The sequence below is a fragment of the Zonotrichia leucophrys genome, chromosome 8 (assembly GCF_028769735.1).
Source record: "Zonotrichia leucophrys gambelii isolate GWCS_2022_RI chromosome 8, RI_Zleu_2.0, whole genome shotgun sequence".
NCBI classification, from domain to species: Eukaryota; Metazoa; Chordata; class Aves; order Passeriformes; family Passerellidae; genus Zonotrichia; species Zonotrichia leucophrys.
In genome coordinates, this window is record NC_088178.1 from 14,452,373 (window position 1) to 14,475,719 (window position 23,347).

Consider the following 23,347-nt stretch of genomic DNA (forward strand, 5'->3'; position numbering starts at 1 on the left):
AGGGAAATAAGGCTTGTTATAGAATTAAGATTTGAAATAACAAATAATAGACAAAAATACTGTCTTTGCACCTTTAAAGCAGTTCATAGAATATACATACAGGAATCACTTCAGCCTGTAACTAAAGCAGCCATCCCTAAAGTAGAAAGCAGCAGCTCTCTAATAATGCATACAAACACTACACAGCAGCTTAGCACAGGAAGTAATGAGTACTGTATTGAATTTATTTTGTAGAGGAAATGAACAGAGGCAGAAAATAATTACATTAGTTATAATGGGATTAGAACACCAGAGTTAATGTCCCTGCTCAGTCAGAAAATACTGCAAGATCTTTAATGACCACAAATTGACAGAACCTGTGTCTTCTACATCACAGTGCATTTAAGATAATAAAACTTGAATATTGGAGCTCCATCCTTAACACCTTGTGTCCTTCTAAACCAGTGTTTCCTCTCTGTGTTCTATAGTGGCATTTCCTACCCCTGCTATCAGTAGCTGTTGAAATTGAGGATTTGTTTGGGGCCAGTATCAGCCCCAAGCAAACAGCGCTACTGACAGGGGGAGACAGGAAAACACCTAATTAGGGAGGCATGAAGCAGTCTGCAGTCCAGATCTTTGAGGCTTATTACAGATGCGCAACCTACAGAATTTCTGTTGAGCTCAGTCATGGTTCCAAATGCAGAAGTGCAGGGGATCAGCAAATGGAAGCCTCTGCAATGCAGATTAAACAAGCAGAAGAAAACACCGACTGGCAGTGAAGAGCGTCTTTTAAGTATTTTGAAGTTGACACATTAATTTGCATTTTACAGTTTAGGATTGTCACCAAAGTGAAATATGGAAAAACCCCAGAATTCTCCAGAAGATTTTTCCAAAGACTTGCGCAAAAAACCAAACAAACCTCAAAGCTTTGCATAATAGTGGCAGATCATTGAACTGCTGTGTGAAACTTTACCTTGGTTCTTGGGAGAATTGGTAGGTGTGTTTTGAGTCTTCTGCTGTGCTGCAGAACTCATACTCACATTCCCTTTTTTCTTCGGTACAGCTTGTACATTTTGATCATTACACCCTTTTCCTGTTGGTTTTTTTGTCACACTGCAAAAAAATCATTACATCCATTATTTTCAGGCTCAGATCTAGCACTGTTTAAGTATATTTAAGCAAGAAATATACGTTTCAATGTGCACACATATATAAACATTGAAAATGCAACCTAAAAAGTAAACTTTTTGAAATAAAAATTAAATATATATCTATATTGTCAATTTATATACAAACATGTATATATATAATGACCTATTTCACAATGTCATTTCAGCTGTCTCCTGTCCAGTTCAATTTAAACTATTCCAGAAATGGTAAGTTTACAACACCTTGTGTAGTCATTAAGTGTTCCAGTATGCAGAATTCTGAATGACCTATAACAATTTAAAAATTATTAACATGCAACAGTCCAACACAAAAGCCAAACCAGTTTTATCTTTACAGCAATGTTGCCAATAGCTAACAAATTATTTTGCAAATAACATCCTACACACAGCCATTCTCAGAATAAAAAGAACATCTAATGGTAAGCTTAATAGGTCACCTGAAACCTTTCTTCCCAAACTTACACACATCTATGCACACATCTATGTAGCAGCATGTTGCTTTGTAACATACCTGCTTGTTGTGGCATTAGCCTCAAGCTCAGTCTTTTTTTTTTTGGTGGTGACTCCATTTGATACCTTCACAGATACCTTTGTTTTCACTACTGTAGAGTAAATTCAAAGTTAATTACAGAGGGAATGCACTGCACATAAGTACCAAAAAAAATCTAATATATGAAGATCAGTTATTGAGATGACCATATATGCATATATGCTAAAATTGTAAAATGTTTACTGTTTTAGGTGGCTGTTAATTGACCAAAAAGTCAGTTTATACTCATTTACAGGGTAAGAATGTAACTCTTAGCAATTTATAGTAGATTGTCTTAAAGCTTCCCTGGCTGGTTTTCAGTGTATGACCAGCCTGAGACCAATCAGAAGAGGACTTTAAAGAAAGAATTATAAAAAATTACCAGTCTGTTTTTTCCCTTCCTCTGTTGATTTATCCTCTTTGGGTTCCTCTGTCTGTTCACCCACAGTCTGGATATCCATGTTTGAATTTGCTGACTTGCTGGAAGCTGCTGCCACAGTCACCAAGGAGGGAGATTCCTTCCCTGTGGTTTTTTTCAATGGCTTTGTTTTGTTCTGCATGCTTGAGGTTACTGTCAGCACTTTAGGTCTGGCACCTGCAACTTTTCCTTCATGGTTCCTTAGTCCTTTGCTGCTTCCTGAATTTTTTTGTCCACTTGCAGATGATGTCTTTTCTATATCTTGCTTGGTAAGCATGCTTTCAGCCTTCACATTTCCATTATTTTCTATTTTTGTCTTTATAACAGCTCTAGCCTTTGGCAAAGCAGCTTTTTCCCCAGGTTTGGAATCCTTAGTAATCTTGGAAACTAATTTTTTGCCATCTTTCCCCTTTACATCCTCATGCTTTGAAGTCTTATTAACAGTGTTTCTATTGGTGGATGCATGTCCAGATGCTCCTAATCCATCAGATTTCATTTTATTCTGATTAGTGGAAGAATCTCCCCAGCAACCTTTCTTGCCGTGTTGTGCCCGGGAAGTATTCCTTATGCCAACAGATGTACTTTTATTTAGCTAGGAAAAAAAATGGCATCAGAAAAAAACCCAAACAAAACATACTTGTAATGCATGATTTTACAGGATGATTTTAACCATTACCAAACAGTGTATCCACACAGAAATGTCAATATTGATTCTCTCAGGTAAAGAGGAACTCAAACATGGAGAATTAAGTGCATGAAAGGGAATCTTTGTGATACCAGTGTCATTGCAATGTATGCAAGACTGTCAAATCATGTGAAACCCATACTGGTTTTTTACAAATTCATAGTGTAGTTTTGAGTGTGAGTTTCAATAGAAGAGTTGTTGAGGGCACTAATAAAAATTTTTCAGAGCAGGGAGTGTAACAGACTCAGTGGTGTGGTGGCTTGTGATAATAGCAGAGATTCATTAGCTCAGTAGCAAAACATTTGCTCTGGGAAACAGACGAGTTTCATTATGTAGCAAGAGAGGAATGTGAGGTTCTGAACACAAATTCCTGCCTTTTATTTGGGCTCATCTGTTTGAAAATGTTGCAGAACACAGTCTAAGTCCTAAGATGTTTCCAGTAGTCGTTACTGATTCTGCAGAAACAGTTTACAAGAAAATACAGATTTTTCAAAACCAAGTTCCATTAAACAATATGGAAAATAAGTATCAATTTAAACAAATAATAAAAATGGTTTAGTTTGCAATTATCTGAATGTTTTAAATGTTTGGATATAAATGTTTACCTGAGAACTGGTGAATACAGGTTTTTTGCCAAGTCTTCGGTCATCACCCTTGTCAAACGCAGCTGTAAAGGAGTAAGCAGTTTCTTCACTGTTTGGCAGGAAAGGAGGGGGACAGAAATCAAGCCAGCCTACTCAGTTAACATCATGTGAAAGCAGAAAGTGGTTCTTTGGGTCCTGATTTACTCTAGAAAGGCTAATTTTGGTGACATGGCAAATGTTAAGTGGAAATACATGGCTTTATGTTTAGAACAAAAAATGTGGGATCTACAATGACATCACATGGCCATAAGCAAGTTACTTAACTCTTCTGCTTCCCATGTCCATAGTAAGACTTTTGTTTATTCAAGCTCAATTCATTTATAGCTAGCGGTGCACTGAGACCTTTAAAAGTGTACAAAATTTACAAAAAGATACTTTCAAATTTAGAGTACTAACAGCTTTTAAGTGTGCTGTTAATTATAAGGTATTTATTTATACTATATAAAGAAAAGATTAATTACATTGAAGTAAATTATATTAGTTTTCAAAATTGGCAAAGCCAATATACCTAAATGTACACAGTAAGGTCATAGTGCCTCTTTAGACAGCATGCAGAGTAATGTCATGAGAATTATCCCTGTGATTGTCATGTGGAGTTTTCAGGCAGTGAATGCCTTTTTTTCCATCTGATATACTATGGGAGGAAAGCAGTTTTCAACAAAGCTTTTGAATCAATTGCACTTGTAGAACACAAAAGGGATATTTATAGACACTGTACAGACCCAGAATCGATAGGTTTCATTTATGTCTGCATTCATATTTCAACTGGAAAAAAGGTTTTGCAAAAAATATATTAAAAAATGTAGGCATTCAGTGCCTCATGTTCTGAGGTACTATATATGGAAACATTTTTTTAATGTATAATACAAAAATTCTGCTGAATTCTTGCTAAAGATACTAAAAATAATTTTTATATAAGTCTCTAAAAATCACACAAAAGGTATGCTGAAAATGGCACCCCAGGGATCTAATCCTTTTTCTAGCAATGACTCTGCATATTAATACATACCAATATATTAAGACAAAATCCTTATAAACTTGTGCCTAAGAAACACAAGACAGGCTGTAAATGAAAAAACCACAATATCATCTCTCTTACTTTGGCATTTTTCCTCCTCTATTTTAGCCTTCTAAAGCTATATAGGCTAAATTTCTAGGAGCAAAGCCACCACCAGAAATCTTTAAGATGAAAGTTGATCTAAGATATCAGCATTTCACCTGAAGATTAAAATTTGTCTAGCAATATTGTACGATTGCTTGCCTGTAATTAAAACCAGATAATTAATGCAAACATTTCAGCCTGTTTATATATAAAATATATGCAACTTTAGTCACAATTTAACCTAAAAGAAAACAAAACAATTTTTGGCAATATGGAGTTTGGAAAATTAAGACACACCTTGATTTTAAATATTTCTTTCTATTGAAAGCACTAATGTAAAGTAGCCAAAGCATCGTTCACAATAGGGACACAAGCATCTTTAAAAGTAAACCACCCTAAATGAGAACAACCCACCCTTTTTTCTAAAGGCAACTCCTCTGCTTCTGAAGGATTTTATAATCAAGAAGCAATCCTACCCCTGTTCTACAGAGTAGTATGAGATATTAAATCATGCTTAGAAAGACTGTCACTGCATCTTTCAGCATGTAATTGTGGAATAAAATTTGCATCTACCTCTAGGTATATAATTATGAAATTGCTACTAATGTCTTTAAGGATATAAAAAGGTTCACATCTCCTTTGAATCAAAAGTGATTTGAATTCAGAGCAGTATTTAACATTCTTTTCTTTTACAACACTGTACCGTCAAAGCTAATATTAAACCAGAACCTGAACTCCATCATCAGTTCCACATCCTCAGAATACTCGTGTACTTCAAAACAAAGGAGCATTCAGAACAAAAACTCCTTTTTGCTGGAAGTGCTGTCTGTTCAAATGTTGAGAGCACACCATGCAGCTCCTTGGGGGCTCTCTGCAGCAGCACACACAGGATCACAATGCCAGCCAGCCGAGCAGCCCAGCTCTCTGCATTTGCTGCCAGCGCAGGACGAGCATTATGCAAGAGACCAGCAATATTTATACATCATGGAGAAAACGATAAAGGACAGAAACAGAGTGCAGCCAATGGATAATCTGCTTTGGGCAAATTTAATTCATCCACAGCTCTTATCTCCTTAAAAATGAGGCAGATCAGGTTTTTAATCCTACTGCAGTGTTTTCAGTAATTTAGAGTAGCTGTAAATAAGAATAGAATGCATCTACATGATGGTGGAGGAGTTCTATCATATATACTCCTAAAAAGAAAAGCAGGGAGGACTCTTCACAGAAAATGACTTACTGATTCCCATGTTTGAAACTACCTAAGCATGCCATCATGCTTCTATTCTAAAACACCACTTCAAAACACAAAGCAGCACAAATTTTGCTTCAATTTGTATCAGGCTCCACAATTCCATCTGCATTGTATCCACTGAACAGATTGCTAAAAAATTCTAATGCCGTTTGATGCCAGACATACCTGCTTGTATTTTCTGTTGATGGTCTGGCCTCATCAGCTTCCAGCCTTCTGTGTGACGAACAGCATAAAAAGACTGAACCAGGAAGACCCAGAGCTTATCACGCAGCGCCTGGATCTTGCACGTAAAACCCTGTGTTCAAGTAACAAATCAGCAGCTGGCGAGGGGCATATTGTCATAGCAACCAGTCATTATTCCTTTCAGAATCTACTTACTCCCTAAGCTAGATCAATGATGTCATCACTTATATTTTATAACGGTCTGCTAGATGGAGGTGCTGTTTTTGAAGGATTATTGCCCACCACAGTGATTTTTTCTATAGTTTAAAACCTACAAATTACAGCACTAGTAAACACTACATTGCTCTAGTTGCTCTTTTTTTCCTTTTCTTTTTTTTTTAAATGAACCCCATAATAGCTCTTCACTGTCAGCTGTGTCACAACAAGGTCAAATACTCCAGGGAAAAATAATGTATTTCATTAAATTTTCATTGCTTTGACCAAGTAAATCTGTAATCGCACCAGATTGCAGTAATTAATGTTTCATTTATTTTTTATTCTTTGTCATACTGTTTATGAATTGTTCCCAGAATTAGCCAACCACAGCTTAAATGTCATTATTTAGATTGTATGAATATACACGGTATGTTACACACATGAAGCCTGACACCTCCACCCAATCCAAAAAACACACACTGGATTAAGTGTCAGTCCTTGCTTCAGAGGACAGTTAAAAAAAAAAGGTTCACAAAAAGCGGGGGAAATATTTAGGAAGGAAGAGAATAAACTCTCTTCCCCTGTAAGTTTTAGGTAATGCAACATTTTGCTAAGTTTTTCTCTTATCACAAATTTAAAGTGATAGCAAAGATCAATGGGGCAGTGTTGCCCATAGGACTTACATTTTTAGTAACACACAGGCTTTTTTTTATTGCCAGGATAGGGTTTCTCTTTAAAGTAAACAAATGCCTACGTTTTCTGTACTTCCAAAAGGACCTTGGATTTATGCAGATGCTTTTCTGTCTGATCCCAGTTGCATGACTGAGCCATCTGAGCTCACACCATATCATCTGATTTGAACCATGGCATGAAACTGTACCAGAATAGTTTTTGTACAAGCACTGCACATTTAAGAACCTACCATCTCCTCCACATTTGCGGACTCCAGCAAAATATCCACTGCTACAAGAAGAAAGCAGCTATTTTCATTATTAATGCTTTTTTCAATTGCATTGAAAATTAGTTCTAGGAGGTCAGGTTTGCTGCTCATTGCCTGTGCCTGAGGAAACAACAAAAGGCAGTCGTTTAAAACAAAAGCGTGTACTTTGTATGCAAAAGCATTACTGAGCAGAGAGGATCTGCTATCAAGCTGTGCAGGAGGTATTCCAAAGCTGAGCATCTTCTTTTGTATCCATTCCACAGCCCCACCCCTCTCCAGGCCTCTAGCAAATTATCCTGAGGCCTCACTCAATAACAGAAATCTTAGGAACAAGCACACTGTGGTGAATTTACAGCCCCATGCAACTCTGGATCCAAAGGCAAATTCTTTTAATATTTCCCTCTTTATTTTTTGCACTCCTCTGTATATTATATCATATTAAAAAACATATTTCACAGGAGAAATGGACAGGCTAATTAACAAGCTGGGTGACTAGGTAAGCTCTCACCAGAACCTGCAGCATTGCCACATTCGTGCAACTGATGACAGAAATCAGTAGAAGTTTGAGTACACTGCTCATACTCATAATCTTGTAAATCTGGGCTGTTTTTCCAGGGGTCTGAAAGCTTTTTTGAAGCAACACAGACACTGTCCCCCTAAACCAATTGGAACTTTTGCTTAACTGAAGCACATACCCTGCTTTAAAACAAACCTGAAAAAACCCGCCCCAAAACTCTTAGTTTTGGTGGTTTTTTCTTTTTTTCCGTAGAATTGTAATTCAAAGCAAAACCTGAGACTATTTTGGTAAATTAGCAGCCTGATCTTTCCAAAATGCGCTATAATTCAATTTATTTGGAAGCATATATGAACTTGAGGGCACTTTTACCTGCAACAAAACAGAGAAGCCTTCACTTTGTACTATGTGCAGGAAGTTTGCAACAATAAAGGTTACACATTCCTCGTGTAGCCGTGCTGCCAAGGCCACAGCTCTCTCTGTCCATTTCACTCGGGGCAGGCTATTGATCAGCCGGTCACTCTCCATCAGACGGAGAGCAGCATTCTTGTGGTTCTTGAAACAGAAACAGAAATTAGCCTGTTGCCAAGCAATTACCTAAAGAACTGCTGATTGTAAAATAGCATCTGATCAGTTACTGAGCTTTTACACAGGGATCCAATCATGTCATTATTTCCCTTATTTAAATAATTGTTGGAGTTTATAATTCTTAATATTATATGTGCCTTTGAAACTAAAGCAGAAACAGAAATCTCTATTGGTTCAGTTTTGCCTGAAGCTGGTTAGTGAAGTTTTAAAGTTTTCAATAGCTTTTACCATATTTTTTCAACTGTGTCATTACATACTGCAGTCCTGAAGAAAAAAAAGCAAATGTTTGCTGGAGAAGCTGAATAGAGAAAAAGATCATAGGTCACCAAAAGATGTAATATATTCATTAATAAAACTGCTAAGTTGAGGTTTTAGGTGAGTGGGGATGGCCGAGCATTCCAGATACAGAAAAAACTTTTTCATAATTATGAATCTTTTTGCTTTATTTAAAGGAATTGGACAACAAATATTTGTCTTCCCAGATGGAGTTCTAACTGAACTTACCCTCTTTGTTGTTTAAAGTTTCTCAAAGAAAAGTAACTGTTGCATTTCTAGTTACCTTTCAAACATGCAAACAGAGTTGCTGATATTTATTATCTGGTCTGTGTCTTTGGTTCTTCCATGCATTGCATCAGCACAGTACCTGAGGGCAATTTCTACTGGCTAAGACAGTTACTTGAAAAGAACTTGGAATTTATGGTTATCCACATTAGAATGGCCTGAAAGCTCCATTCAATGTGACCTAGCAGGACACTGATAAATTATGCAGTAACACTTGAAAAAGCAACGATTCAGATAAATATTTGACACAAAAACCCTTAGTGCAAATTCAGATCACAATCAAATTCGTCCTATGCAAATTAGCAGGGAGTACCTTCTTTGTGCAAATTATAGTTAAAAGATAAAATCTGACCATTTGTTGTTAAAATATACTTTAAAAATTATTTTACTCATCTCTGGGCAAAGTAGGTTTGCTTCTCTGCAGATCACGTAAATGAAGAATTACATATATGCTCATATATGCTCATGGTTTGATTTTGCTCCCACTGGACTCAATGACAAGCTTTCTGAATTGTCTCAAATTCAACCCCTGCTCACAAGGCAATAAGCATTTACTCCCATTAGACACTTCCAGTGAAATATAAAATGCCTTCATTGACTTTTAATTAAATCAGCACTTTGTAGAAGTGGTTCTAACTGAATTTTACTTCTCTTGTTGTACCTTTTTCCTAACCATTTTAAAGTGGAGTCCACTTTACTTATCTAAAAACTCAGTAATTTTCATGCATGAAGTTGAGACCTCCAGGACAGGCACACATAAAGCACCTGGACAGTGCTTTAAATAATACTCCCATTTTAAAGTTTCTGTGTTCATCATTGTGGTCTCACAGGGATTTTCCCATCAACAATCTCCTTTTCTTTACACCTGGATTTTTTCCTCTAAAGGGCTGTCACATTAACTAGGTTTTACATTTCCAGCATCAGTAAATTAAAGGATGAGGAGAGTTATACTGTTTAACTGGGGGTAAATGTTTAAAGTTTTACAGAAGAGAACTCTAGCAGCAGAGAAAAAGGACTGTAAATTTTACAGTAGTCCCTGCAAAATCAATGTCAGACCTTTTCCTCTTCATCCCTCAAGCAGGCTTAAAGCATTTTTGCAGATTGTGAAAAACTCCCCTGGGAATTTCACCAGTTTTTGGAATGGGTGTCTTAAATGCTGAAAGGAATGCTCGCCAGAACCGTTCTCTGGGCAGTAGAGGCTTATGCTTTATCATTTAATTTTGTAAATCTAGATGCTTTCAAGACTTCAGTCCATAAAATACCAGTGAGTCTTGCAAAGACACACCAACACAAATTTTAAATCCTTAATATGGGAACTAAAATCCACTTTAGTCCAAACTGCAAAAACCTTCCAGCGAAGCTGGGTACACAAAGGGGGCAGTACCAAGTACCACAGTGCCATGGCTGTTCTGCAAATGCTGGCAAGTTTGTGTATTTCAACACAAACTGTGACCACAGCATCTTTATTGATTAGAATAAGATTAGATTAATTAGAGGGGAAGGGAGGTCTGAACATTCACCTTTCAACTGTCCCAATAGCGTTGCACAAGGGCCTAGAGAAGGACCTAGAACTGTGTCTACATGTGCTTATAGCTACAGTACACACCTGAGGTAGTTTGGAGCTGGAGGTGGGTGGTGGTTTAACTAAGAACAGCTGCAGATCAGAATGAACTGCCCTATATCTGAAAATGTTACTTAAAACTTCTCCAATTTTCCACTATGTATAATTGCTATGTGTATATCCTAGGAACAGCCCAGTATGCTGATATAATACAGTGGCAGAACACCCAGCATCTTGAGATACTAGACATACTCTTGAGGTATTATGGCTGCCATCTTTGTTCTGTCAGATTGATGCATTGTGGTAGAACTGTTCAGGTTTTATAATTGTGGATATTCTCAAGCTTCTCTTGACCACAGAATCACAGCTGAGCTGGAAGGATACCCTCACAGGTCATAATTCCAACTCCTGGCCCAGCACAGCACCATCCCCCAGAATCCCACCCTGTGCCTGAGAGCATTGTCCAAACACTTCTGGAGCTGTGCCAGGCTGGTGCTGTGACCCCTGCCCTGGGGAGCCTGTCCCAGCGCCCAGACACCCTCCAGGGGAAGAACCTTTACCTGACATCCAACCTAAAGGCACATAGCTCTGCAATCTGTCATTTTTCAGGCTTTAGGTGCTACTCCTAGCTGACCTGCTGGCCTCAGCACTTAAAGTACTTCATCACACAAATCCTGCCAGTCCCAAGAAGGCTTCCCAGCCCTTTCAGCACGGGGTAGTTCTTGGCTAGAACCATTCAAGAGCACAACTCTTGAACCAGGGCTATGTTTGACAGTCCATGGCCACACCAGAGCTATTTAGTGTGGGTAACACGGTAGCACAGACACAGGGACAAGGACTTCAGCATGAGATACATGTCACATATTTAGTTGTTAGGTTGTGTGCTAGAACCAAAATCATGCTGTGAATGTTACCTGAGCTAGTTAGATTACATTTTGTTTGTGACAATCCACATTACAGTTACATACACAGACAGTCATGTTTGGCAACAGCTCTCCAGATTTACCTTTATTGCTACATACTGTTCATATATCTGTTACAATTCAGTGTATTTACAGGCTGAGGACTTGACCAAAGATCTGTTAACAGGTCTAGTTCAAATCAGTTACCTTAAGTCAGCTCTAAGCATAGTTCTGTACAGAAATACAATTAGAAAATACTTAAATTTAGGCAGGTCTAAATTGGAACAATGTAAGTAAGTGCTACAAAAAATGAAAGCTGAGCTTTAGGGGGACCAGTGTAGTACTGTTATCTGAGAAGTGAAAGATATGGATACCATACTGCTACTTTGTTTTTGTAAAGTCAGCCCACCTGTAAACAACTTACGATCCCTGATAGCCAGGGACCACCTGAGGTCTGAAAAAAAATGAAATTAATTTTTTTCAAATTAGAATACAGGCAAAGATGAGAAGGCAATCACAAATGATGTATGCCACCACATAACACAGAAATTCATACAGTGATTTCCTGTTTCTCACTATGCAAATACAGAATCAGAGAATGACAGGATGGCCTGGGTTGAAAGGGACCTTACAGGTCCTCTATCCCAGCCTCCTGCTGTAGGCAGGGATACTTTCCACTAGACCAGGCTTCTCAGAGCCCCATACAATCTGGCCTTGAACACTTGCATAATGTTGCATTATAATGTCACAGTTGTGTTTCATAAACATATTTTCTATTACTATGGTGGACTTGGATGTCACTCGACTGTGTATCATGAAGCATAACAATGACATTTCACATCAAAATAGTTTTTAAAATTGTTATTTTAATTGGAACTTTTACATAGTATAAATGTACTGCAGATTTAAGAAGCTGTATTTATTATCTCCTAAATTACATTGTACAGCTAAATAAGGAAAAAATTCATATTGCTCTATTTTTCTACAAAGCACACTACTTACCAAAGAGTTAATCAACATAACAAGACAATTGTTCTGAAGTTCAGTAGGTAAATTGGCAAAGCTTTTCTCTGAAAAACATCTTGCAAAATGTTTTCCTACCCATCTGTTGAAAAGAGAGCCATTCTTAGGTAAGGAAGATGAAAAATGTTCTATCTTCACTTGTTAGCATAAGTGATACCTCTAAAGTATTGTGAAGAAAAAACATTTAAAGTGTAGACATTTCATATGCCAAAATAAACCCTATCTTGCAAAATAAAATAATTTCAACAGAAAGCAGATAAAAACAATTTTATTTTATTTTACTTACTTCATGCAAGCAGCATATAGGTTTTCCACTCCCAGTGAATGAGCAATAGCCATGCATTCTAGTACAGGTTGCTGTTTGCCAGGAACAGGCTAGAGTTGTTAGAAAATTATCACAGTTATTGTACATTTGATTTACAGAAACTATATAGAAATACAAAATCTTCAGTTCAAAGATTCAGAAGGAATGTCAGCTGCCATGGTATTTAAGTTTGTTTGCCTTTATGAAGTCATCTATTTCCACATGTCAGTAAAGCAGAATTCAGCCTCATGAGCCTAATGTGTGGAAATGCTCAATTCTAAGCAGGTGTTTGTTTTAAAACCAATTTTAATTGAACAGACTTCATTTCTAAACACATGCCCATGAAACAAGATAGGCAAATATATAGCATTTCCACATGCCCACCAAGAGCAGTTACATTTACAGTAGCACATATTAAACTACCCTGAGTGTAATTTAGTACATTGAATTAATCATGTGGAATACTGCTTTTAATCAGCTGGGGTTTCCAAGTGTCTATAAACAGGTGATGATATCACAGGCCTTACTCCCACCTATCCCAGATTCACACCTGAGAACAGGGACTGCTGACTTCAGCCAGCACCTTCATCATGTAGTTCTTACATATCTTGTCACTATGATTTCGTGTTAAGCAATAGATTTGAAATTCTCAGGCTCTGTAGCTCACCAAGTAGCATGAGAAGTGACATACCTTTTGGAAAAAATTGCAGTAATCTCTTTTCAAAATGTAAATAGCTACTCCTTTTAGTCCATCCAGCCCATACATGTCTGCAATGCTCAACATGTGACTGAAGAGAAAGCAGTAGTGACAGGAATTAAAAATCCTTGTGATATATGAATTTTCCTTACAGAATAATTTACATGCTAACTTTACCTCTTGGTTCAGTCAGAACTTACTGCAGAAAGAGACTGATAACCAAGTGTTATATCAGTGCCAAAGAATAATCTTCAAAGCAGAAACATACATTGACCTAATAATAACCTCCCAGCCATGGAGTGCAGCCTGTATAAAAACAGGCCTCAGTCACTAGCCGAGACCTGTTTAGAAGACTCTCAGTTTCTCTATTTTAAGGACAGCAAATGAAAAAAATATTTGTGCCAGTGGGGTTGTGGAATTTTGTAGGGTTTTCCCCCAAGATTACATAAAATGTTACTGGTGACATCCTTAAAAAAAAGGAGTGAGCAAACTATTAATTATTTTATATAATAATCAATACCATAATTTTACTTTCTATATCAATTAATTAGCTAAACATTGGTATTGGGACGCATTATAAACAATTCCATATTTTTAGGAAATGGTACCATTTTAATGTTTAGTGGCAAGAGTTCATCACCTACTACATAAATGGTTACAGAGAATAATTCACAAATTTCAGATTTTACTTCACTAAAACACGATTATACATAAAACAATGATTAAAAATGATCCCAGAAGAAAATGCCAACATTTACATTAGTTCCTATATATCATCATTCATGGATCTAAGAATAATTCACCTTTTCATCACCTTGAGAGATTATTCAAAAATAAATTAAAAATACTAACGATCATGTACTATCACACATTGTATATATATTGTCTGAAAACTAAAAGGAAGGTACAGGCCAATTGGGGATCATTTTGGTATGAAACATCATCCTGTTTTTCACTCTCCTCATAGAGTATTCCAAAACCAGCTGGCACACCTTTTCCAGTAGCTGTCAAATAAATAAGATTTTTTCAACAGCTTTTTTTTTTTTGAGTCTTCCTTTTGTTTTTTAACTGAGAAAATACAGAACAATCAAATGAGCACAAACTAAAATTAAAAAAGAATAATAAAATTTGACATATACCCAACATCAACTTCGTCCGGGAAGTCCAAAGTAGCTCCATATATAGAATGCAAGACAACATTCATTTCTGCATGGCTTATGCTGCAAAAAAGAATGAAAAAATACAAATAAAGACATGCCCATAATAACATGCATCACATTTCTTAGCCAAAGGAAGTTGGCAAAAAAGCTGATACATCATCCAGCTGCTCTGTGAATGGAAGGCACATGATCAGATAAAACTAAAGCAATAAGATTTTGCAATACAGAAGTATCTAAATGGACTACACTTGGGGTGAATTTAGCTACTGAATAGATTTGCTGAAACTTTCTAACACTTCTGATCTTTAAAAATAAGCAATAAGCAGACTAATACTAATAACTATATTATTTACACTGATAATATAGAAGGATTTTTTCATCATTGCCAAGCTCTTTACCAGCAATAAATCAACTATTAAGTAACTATATATTTTAAAATTTTTTATTATAAGTACTCTAAGTCTTTATTTTATGATATATTTTGTTCATGCAACACTAAAATATATATTTAGTAGTTTTATTACCATGCTAAGTAGAAATGCTCCTCAGAGTATTTAGTGTTTATTCAGATTAAGAAAGCCGGCAGGCCTACACAGCAGAGTTTGCATCCTTTCCCAGTCCCAGCATCCTAATGCAGAAAGGCCTCAATGATGGACACGATCTGAACAACACATACATTTTTGTGTGGAGCCTTCAGGACTCACAAGTGCTGTGTGCATTGGTGTAAGTGGAATATTCATGCAGAACTAAGACCCTTTAAAACGTCAGACATGTTGAAGCAATTGACATGGGTGACTAAAAGGGAAAGAACCCAGCGCTGCAAACGCAAAGAAGCAAAATCAGCACAGCTGTCTCCCTGCATAGCAGCACACACAACAGCCATAAAGGCAGCGAGGAGGAGTTTCCCCACAGCCTTGACAGCTGTTACCTTAAGCAAAATTTTCATTATTTCAGAGTAAGCCATATGTACTTCATTTATAAGTGTTGTAGAAAACAGCACAGAAACCAGCACTAAGCAGAAAAGTGAACTGGAAAAGGTGAAATTATGCATATGACTCATAATAACAGAAATTATGAGACATTGGCATGAGAACAGTCTCATATAAGGATTCAGTACTTCTCCAGAGAATGCCTCTACTGAAAAATAAGGATAAAATTTCTTAACCACAGAGAAATCAATTACAGAGAGGTAAGTGCAAACACCAGAGTAATTGGTGACTATCAGCCTCTAAAACACCATAAAAATGAAGGAATAAATTAAATTGCAAATATATTGCTTTATAAGGATTTGGAATTATAACCAAATCAACACATAACCTTTATGATGTTGCAGCAGCATTATTACACTGCCAGGAAACTAAATGAACATTTAAGAAAGTATCACTTGGCCAAGAGATTTTATATTTACACAAAGCAGTTACATTTTGCAGCACTGTAAGGTACACAAATCTTTCTGAAGAAAACTGAGTCAACCAACATCCTGCCTGAACAAAAAAGCTAACATGTACATGGATCAGTACTCCTCTGCTTTTAAAGGAAATTGAATGTATTTCAATAGAGTTTTCTGATACTGAAAAGAACTCTAACCTAACTACTGAAAAGAACAGTCCCCAGCTTATCTGTGAAGTCTTAAGTATTCATCCTACAGTGACAGCTCCATTATTGTCATGCAGAAAGCCATGGTGAACAAGCCCACTAGATAAAATTGCTTTAGTGTATGCTGCTGAAATATCATAATTAAACACTATTTAGGAAATGTTATTTATCTTTACATAGTAAATATACTTATTGTTCAAATAAGTAGGAAAATACATTGTTCAGACATTTCATGACATGTACAACAAGAAGCGAAAGAAAAAAATTTTCAAGAAGATTGTAAAGATTAAAACATACTCTACACAAAAGGATTAGTGCCCCTCTGCTGATGAAAAGGACTTTTCTGAATCATCTGACAATATTAACAAATACACTACACGCAGAGTTCCATCCTGAAGTCAAAACAGTACTCAGGAAATGTATCAGGCTGGAGAAAAGTGTCAAGGCATATTAATCTTCAGCGCTCTGTTCACAGCACAGTTGTTACATATTTGCAGCGATTGTAAATTGCCTACCTTTGCCCCCACACGACTTGCAGAGACAACACTTACCCTTGAAGAGTGATGTGCTCTTGAGAGCTCTCAGCCCAACTTCCACTCAGCATGGCAGCAAAGTAACTAGATCTGGCACATAAAATGGCCCTGAGAGAGAAAAAGTAAACATTATTCCAGTACATACAAATATTCAAGATGAGACTCTTTGATAACATTGACTTAAATCTTTGCCCTTTATGCATTAAGGTGTCAGCTGTGTACTGCATGCCTTTTCTCCCAGTATGTTTGGAATTTCAAAATATGCTACAGAAAAAACCAAACAGCACTCTATAAATTTTTCAGTTAAAGCTTGTTTTTAGTATGACTTTGAGATTCACACAGAGGAAATCTATTACCACAAGCATCTTCCTTTTATATAAAATTTCACATTTATTTCTCCTGCTTTATTTACCAAATCAGAGTAAATAACAGTTATTAAATAAAGTAAATAAATAGTTTATACAGCCCCATTATGAATAATTATATCCTGACCATCTTAAATTCTTCTATTACAAAATGTGTATTTATCAAAATGATAAGTATATAATGTCATGTATTCAGAATTTTCTACCCACCAAATTCAAACAAAACTTGCTATTAGCACATGCTGGGACAATAAGATGTGTTTTAACAACAAGAGCTGTCAGCTACTTCTGTTCACACTTAGTGCCCTTCTATATTTAAAAAGGCATATAACTGGCCATAACAGGGCTAATTCAGTTTACTACTACATCCATAAAAGAGAATAAAGAAACCCCAGAGCTGCAGTCTGTGTAGCTCAGTGTCCCTATCAGTATCAGTCTTCCAAATACCAGGTCAGAAGACCTTTGCAGCAGGGCTCTTAAGGTGGAAGTGCAGTGGCAGAGAGGAAGACAAGATAGTGGATGAAAACTGCTTTGTGATTTCAGTTTTCCATATCCACACCAGTTACAGTGTTAGCCTTTATGTACCTTATCAGGCTTACTACAGCCACAGATAATATTCTCATACATAGAATTTTTTTCATTACACTTTTATTTCTAAAATTAGCTTATGTCATGTATTTCCTGTGGCAGAAAAAGCAAAACGTTATACTAGGCTTGAGAATCCTTTCTGTTACATGTATTTGTCTCTTAAAATGTTTCTGAGCACTCTCATTTTGCGTAGGAAGAAGCATGAAGAATACTATTTATGGTCTCTTTTACAGTCATTTTATATTCTGTATTCTCTCATCTCTCCTCCCTCCTCCTGCTTCAGAAGTCTCAATACTTTAAATTAGAAACTTCTCGCACATTCCTCCTGTGAGTCATCCAGCAAAAATAATAACAACAAAGCTTTTACTGAATGCTTCATATCTCAGAGAAATACATCCACATGTAAATGGGTATTACATCTTAACCTGAAGTGCATGAAATTCTAGGTACACACACAATCTTGTTTTTATAAGATACAATAACAGTATCATAGAGATAGGTAATACACTTATCTCCAGTTTTTTATTCTGTTAAAAATAAATTTTAGTAATGAACAGTGATCAGTCAACTTCAAGGGCATAATTAGAATTGTTATTTCAAAACTGATTTTAAGACAGGTACTCAGCAGAATATGGACAAATATGCAGTACCTAAATTTAAATTTTATCAGCATATATTTATAAAGTATATGGAGATATTAAATTATTTTGAAATAAATTTCTCTGTGCTTTCCTACAGTGATGGTTGGTGCCAGTTTTATTACCAACCAAATGTGACTTGCTTCATGCAGAGCTATGTAAGAATGCAACACTAGGAAGACATAAACCAGCAACACTGAAGTCTATTGGAAGTTGACAGGACTTCATGAGAAGGTAAGGAATACTGACACCAGTGGTGGGAGACTCTGGGCGGCCTAGTCTGTCTCCTGTTTGAGAACTTAAAAAAAACCCCTTACAGTAAGTAAATCATTGTGGTGCTTTTGCCACAATGAAATTGAAAGTTCCATTGCCCTTATTAGCTCCTACTGTTCACATGACCCAGTGCTAAAACGAGCTCAAGTCCTGTGCCTGTTTCAGAACACCCTTGTTTTCTCTATGATTTACTGCTGTATCTTCTGATGCTAGTTAAACTAGATACATAGCTCCAGGCAGTAAGTGGCCTAAATTAAAGCTCTGCTGATAGAAGCTCTTTGTTGCAGTATCTTTTCTGCATTAAAGCATTTGTTTTTCAAACTTACGTATCTGAGAACATATAATGTAGACCAGAAGAAACAAACATTCTTTACTACACTTCATCCTGAAAATGTAGCACATATCCAAATACCCACACAGTTGTGATATACCTTCTCTAAAGATACTGTAATGTCAGTAACAAACTGTCCCTCCAGTTTTGTGTTGAGAAAGTACTAAAAGTAATGGAGGGTTTTTATCGTCCCTCTCAGTTACTTTATATACTCAAAGGGAGCAAAATACAGGCTGTCTAGTTTGCTATCTCAAATGTAAACAGACTTATATCAAAGGTACAAGGAATGGTACTGACACTTTAATTTGCTTTCCCAAGCCACAGGAGTACAATAAACCAAAGTTCTTAAACGGTCTTGGACTTTCAATCTAGGAAAGGCTCCTGACAATCTTTACACCTACATAACTGAAGTAATGAAAGTAAAACCAGATTTTGCATGCACAGTTTCTGAAGAGCCAAAACAAAAATTAGTGCTCCAGAAATTTTCTGCCTATATGGAAATTTTATTCAGCATTAGTAACTGAATAGTTTATTAGTAGATTTTTGTTTTCTTTACAGATCACAGTTTTTAAAAATTATTTTGTTATTCATATATATATATATGTATATATAGTTAGGAAAAAAATCTACAAGTATTTCCATAAGTATTTGCTCAATATATGAGATTACAGTGGCAATCTTAAAACTACTAAAAGCACAGTTGTTTTCAAAATAGTGGCAGTTGATGATAAATTATATTCATTAATATCAAAGTACAGCCACTCCACACATAAGACCTAAAACCTGTAACAGTTCACAGCTATAGAACAGCACCAGCAAAAGCTTCTTAGAGATAACAGTAATAGCAGCATTTTATACCAGATGGTTATTGATTGAAAAACTCTTTACTGTAAATACTTATGTACCTGTGAGCTTGAAAATTTTTGCCTTCTACGCAAATATTAATATCTGGGCAACAGCACTTCTTGTAGAGCATCAATAAGTCTTCTCCTAACACAGATGCAGTTTCTACTTTGGGATCACCTGCATATAGGGAGAAAAAGCTGTTTTCACTTGGTCAGGTGTACAAGAGACTATTGACAGTGCACAGACAAAATATTTGAAAAGAATCTGACCTAATTAAATTTTTTCTTATAGCATATTCAAGCTTTTCCCTGAAAAGTTCTCCAAACATCACTTTTTACTTCTTATTTTGACTTATCAGAAACTTGACCAATGCTCCCCATTTGGTATCTACAGAAGAGCTACAGTTACTCTTTCATAAGGTCATGCACCCAGCTCATTCTTTTCTGCAGAGGTCTGGCACCTCTGCACTGAAGAAGAGCAGCCCCTGCGGAAGTCTGGGGAGATGCAGTGCCACAGGTCCCACCTGAACAGATGTGCTGCTCCAGCCCTGGCACTGACACAGCTGGAGCAGCCAGCACCTCTGGGCAAGATGCAGTTAAACCCTTCCTTGTATGATTTCATTCAGAGCTGTACTATGGAAGATTCTGAAAGGTTCCAGAGCCCTCCTAAAACAGCAGTGGAACCAGTGCAATTTGCTAGGGAAGGAAAACAAGGGAGTTACTCTGCTATGCAGAAGTCCCACATGGTGAAGAGTGGAGCTCACTGTATTCCAGGGAAAAGACAGGACATGGTGATGGCCATGCCTGGTGCCTGGCAACTCCAGATTTATTACACCACACACAGGCTTGGAACTGTGCTTGCCTAACTTCTGCAGCAATTCATTTCTTCAAAGTGTGAGATCATGAGGTGGACCACAGAAAAGAATATCCAGCTGTGCTGTAATAATAGTTTTAATTTTGCCTGCATTTTTACAAGTGTAGAACTATTTGAACAATTATTTAAAAGACAAAAAGAGGAAAAAGTGCAATTCCAAACCTACCTGCAGCAGCTTTGTCACTTTCTGCATCAATGACGGCTTCTGGAATTTCTTTCTCAATACCAACCAAACAAACAACTCCTTTCTGTACAGCTCCACTTGGAGTAGTCTGATTAACTGGTGTTCTTTTGCTTTGTCCAAGACAATTTACATTTTGTTGAGTGTTATGAAGAGTAGTAGTGTTGCTTTCTTGTATTATCGTCAAAAACAGCTCCTCAATTTCTTTAAGATTTATATCAGATGAATATAGAATCCTAGAATATGACACTGATTTTTACTCTCATGATTTTTCAATTGAAGAAAACAAACAAAAAATTACATTTTTAATCTAACAAAATTCATGACCAGAAAACAAAGAATTGGACTCTCTTGTGCTTAAAAAACCCAACTTTTATAAAAATGTATCTCTGGAAAACTTATTTCTGCAATTGCTTGAAAAGCATAAACAAGCACCACAAAATACCAAAACCATCTAACATCAAGATTACAGTAAAAAAATCATAAAAAATGTATAGAGATAGAAATGAATAGGAGAAATAAATTTTAATCTCAAAGGAAGCACTTAAAGCACAAAAATTTGCAGTTAAGATTACCCAAGAACTTTCACTTTGCCTATCTAGTAATTCCAGCTTCCCACTTTCCCATCTGTTTCACCAGCTTATTTTTGGCTCAGGATCTGGAAAGGCTAACAAAGCCTGCAGTCTGTGACTGCAGAGATCTCACATTTATAGAAACATACTGCACTCCAGCACAGACAACACGTCTTATCCTTGGTTTCATACCATCTAGATGAAGTTAGCAAAGTTTAACAGAAGAGCTACAGTTCCTTTGGATGCAGCAGAAATATCCAGAGATCTGCTTTAGTCACTCACTCCATGGCAAAGAGGCTTTTTTGTTAATACTCAGATAACAGTAATTTGAGTGTGTTATTTGAACACTGTACTCTGACAGGGCAGAGAAAACACACAAAGAAATCATCTTCATTCTTGAGTCCTGTGTTTAAAGGATTGAGATAGGTAGCATTTTTTTGGTCTATGTGATACAGGTCCTCACCAGGAGAGAAGAAGAAATAAGAATGTAGGGAATAAGAACGTTAATATTTTGTTTAATTTTGAAAGCACGCATCAGGAAAGGATGCAACAGGAAGAATAAGATTTCACACGGAAAGAGTAAGATCAGTGGACCCTTTTCACATGGGATTTTAAGGTTGTTGTGTATCTATGTGCTTTCAGGACTCCTAACCTATGAACTGACCATCTATTGCTTTTCAGATATAAAGTGCTTCCCAACCTAGCACAATAATAGCAAAAGGGAAAGACAATTAAAAACATCTGTACTGCTGATTCCCTTATGCCCAGGAAAAAGAACAGTTGTGCCAAAAAAATCCACCTGCAAGCACCACAAAAAGCCCTTTATGCAGCTGATCGGTTTTCAAGTTCCATGAATCAGTCACTTCGAGAAGATACTCCTTGCATGGTAAGGTACACCACATCAATAGGCACAAGGGATAAAAGGAAAGGACCATATCAGAACAGTCTGTATAAGCTACAAAATTCCAAGAAGATGTGAGGCAGGGCTATTCTTCTGAAATAAAGTGGTCTGCAGCCATAACCCCCTAGGGGCAATACACAAGCATAGATATTAACGGTACGATTGCTGAGGTGTATACACAAAGGAATTCAGTACACATATGCATAACTCAGGTTTGTTTCCTCCAAAACACCCATTATCCAATGGGGACTATGGTAATCCAGCAACTGGAAAACTCATAGACAATTTATTTGGAAAAGTATTTTCCTTTTTCACTACTTTATAATCCCGTGTTATCTAGTGGAACTCTAACTGGGAACTGTATTTAAAGAACAAATATTCACAAACATTCTATTTGGCATAACTTGTTTATGAAAATCTCACATGGAAGAGAATATCATGCTGGAAATAGTGCTAATCCACCACTTCTGTAGTGTCAGTATGATGCTGTGTAATTTTAACAGGTACCCCACCTTATGGCTTGAGGTTTTTTCCCTGTACACAGAAAAGAATCTGATAGACATGAGCAACAGTGAGTTTGCAAGAGGTGTGGCTAGGTGGCAGATGAAACAGGAACAGGGTATCTGTTGTATTCATAGCAGTTACTATAGCTGGAGATTTTTTATGCAGAGGAAAGGTGTGCATACACAGACTCTATGGAAAGAAGTTATTGCCATCATACTGTCCAGAGGTTACCTTCTAAAAGGTTTCTGCCTGCACTTAAACAAGGTGTAGCATCCTTGTCCTGCTTGGTACAGAATTCTGCAAGCATAACATGGTCAAAGGCTTGGCTGGTCTTTAAATCAACTGCTGGTATTGCAAACTAACCCCTGTGGCAGTAACTGTCACAATGACAATCGTATTCCTTTGTATTTGATTGCTTTTTAACTGGATCTCACTGTCATTAGGTCCTTCTCTGTCCTTCCTAGTATCAGACCCTCTAATAGAAATATTAAGAGATAATATCTAGATTTTTATTGCTAAAGCAGTATTTTGTCCAACTGCAAGAGAAAATAAAAAGCAATTTGCCTCTCAGCAGGCAAGACAGTAATGATCTGTGACAGACAGCCATCCTTCAGGGATGCTGAGTTTCTCTTCTTGAGGCACACTGCAGAACCTGCCTAGGCAAGCATCTCCAGCCATCAATGTACTTGCAACTGCTGATGTTTTTCTAGTTGTGTCCTGAAGACTGACAGAAGGCTATT

General features: G+C 36.8%; 1 protein-coding gene across 1 annotated transcript in view; it reads right to left on the minus strand.

Annotated features, from left to right (window-relative positions):
• Positions 1 to 23,347, minus strand: part of BTBD8 (BTB domain containing 8) — a 31,001-nt gene that overhangs the window by 4,703 nt on the left and 2,951 nt on the right. Inside the window, exons 3-16 of the mRNA XM_064719803.1 lie at positions 20,616 to 20,866; positions 19,636 to 19,753; positions 16,554 to 16,643; positions 14,386 to 14,466; positions 13,241 to 13,337; positions 12,532 to 12,620; positions 12,225 to 12,327; positions 7,983 to 8,165; positions 7,079 to 7,216; positions 5,944 to 6,073; positions 3,386 to 3,447; positions 2,060 to 2,687; positions 1,660 to 1,750; positions 953 to 1,092 (exon numbers count right to left, since the gene is read on the minus strand). Coding sequence (XP_064575873.1) covers positions 953 to 1,092; positions 1,660 to 1,750; positions 2,060 to 2,687; positions 3,386 to 3,447; positions 5,944 to 6,073; positions 7,079 to 7,216; positions 7,983 to 8,165; positions 12,225 to 12,327; positions 12,532 to 12,620; positions 13,241 to 13,337; positions 14,386 to 14,466; positions 16,554 to 16,643; positions 19,636 to 19,753; positions 20,616 to 20,866 — 2,201 coding nt within the window. The remainder of the gene's footprint in view (positions 1 to 952; positions 1,093 to 1,659; positions 1,751 to 2,059; positions 2,688 to 3,385; positions 3,448 to 5,943; positions 6,074 to 7,078; positions 7,217 to 7,982; positions 8,166 to 12,224; positions 12,328 to 12,531; positions 12,621 to 13,240; positions 13,338 to 14,385; positions 14,467 to 16,553; positions 16,644 to 19,635; positions 19,754 to 20,615; positions 20,867 to 23,347) is intronic.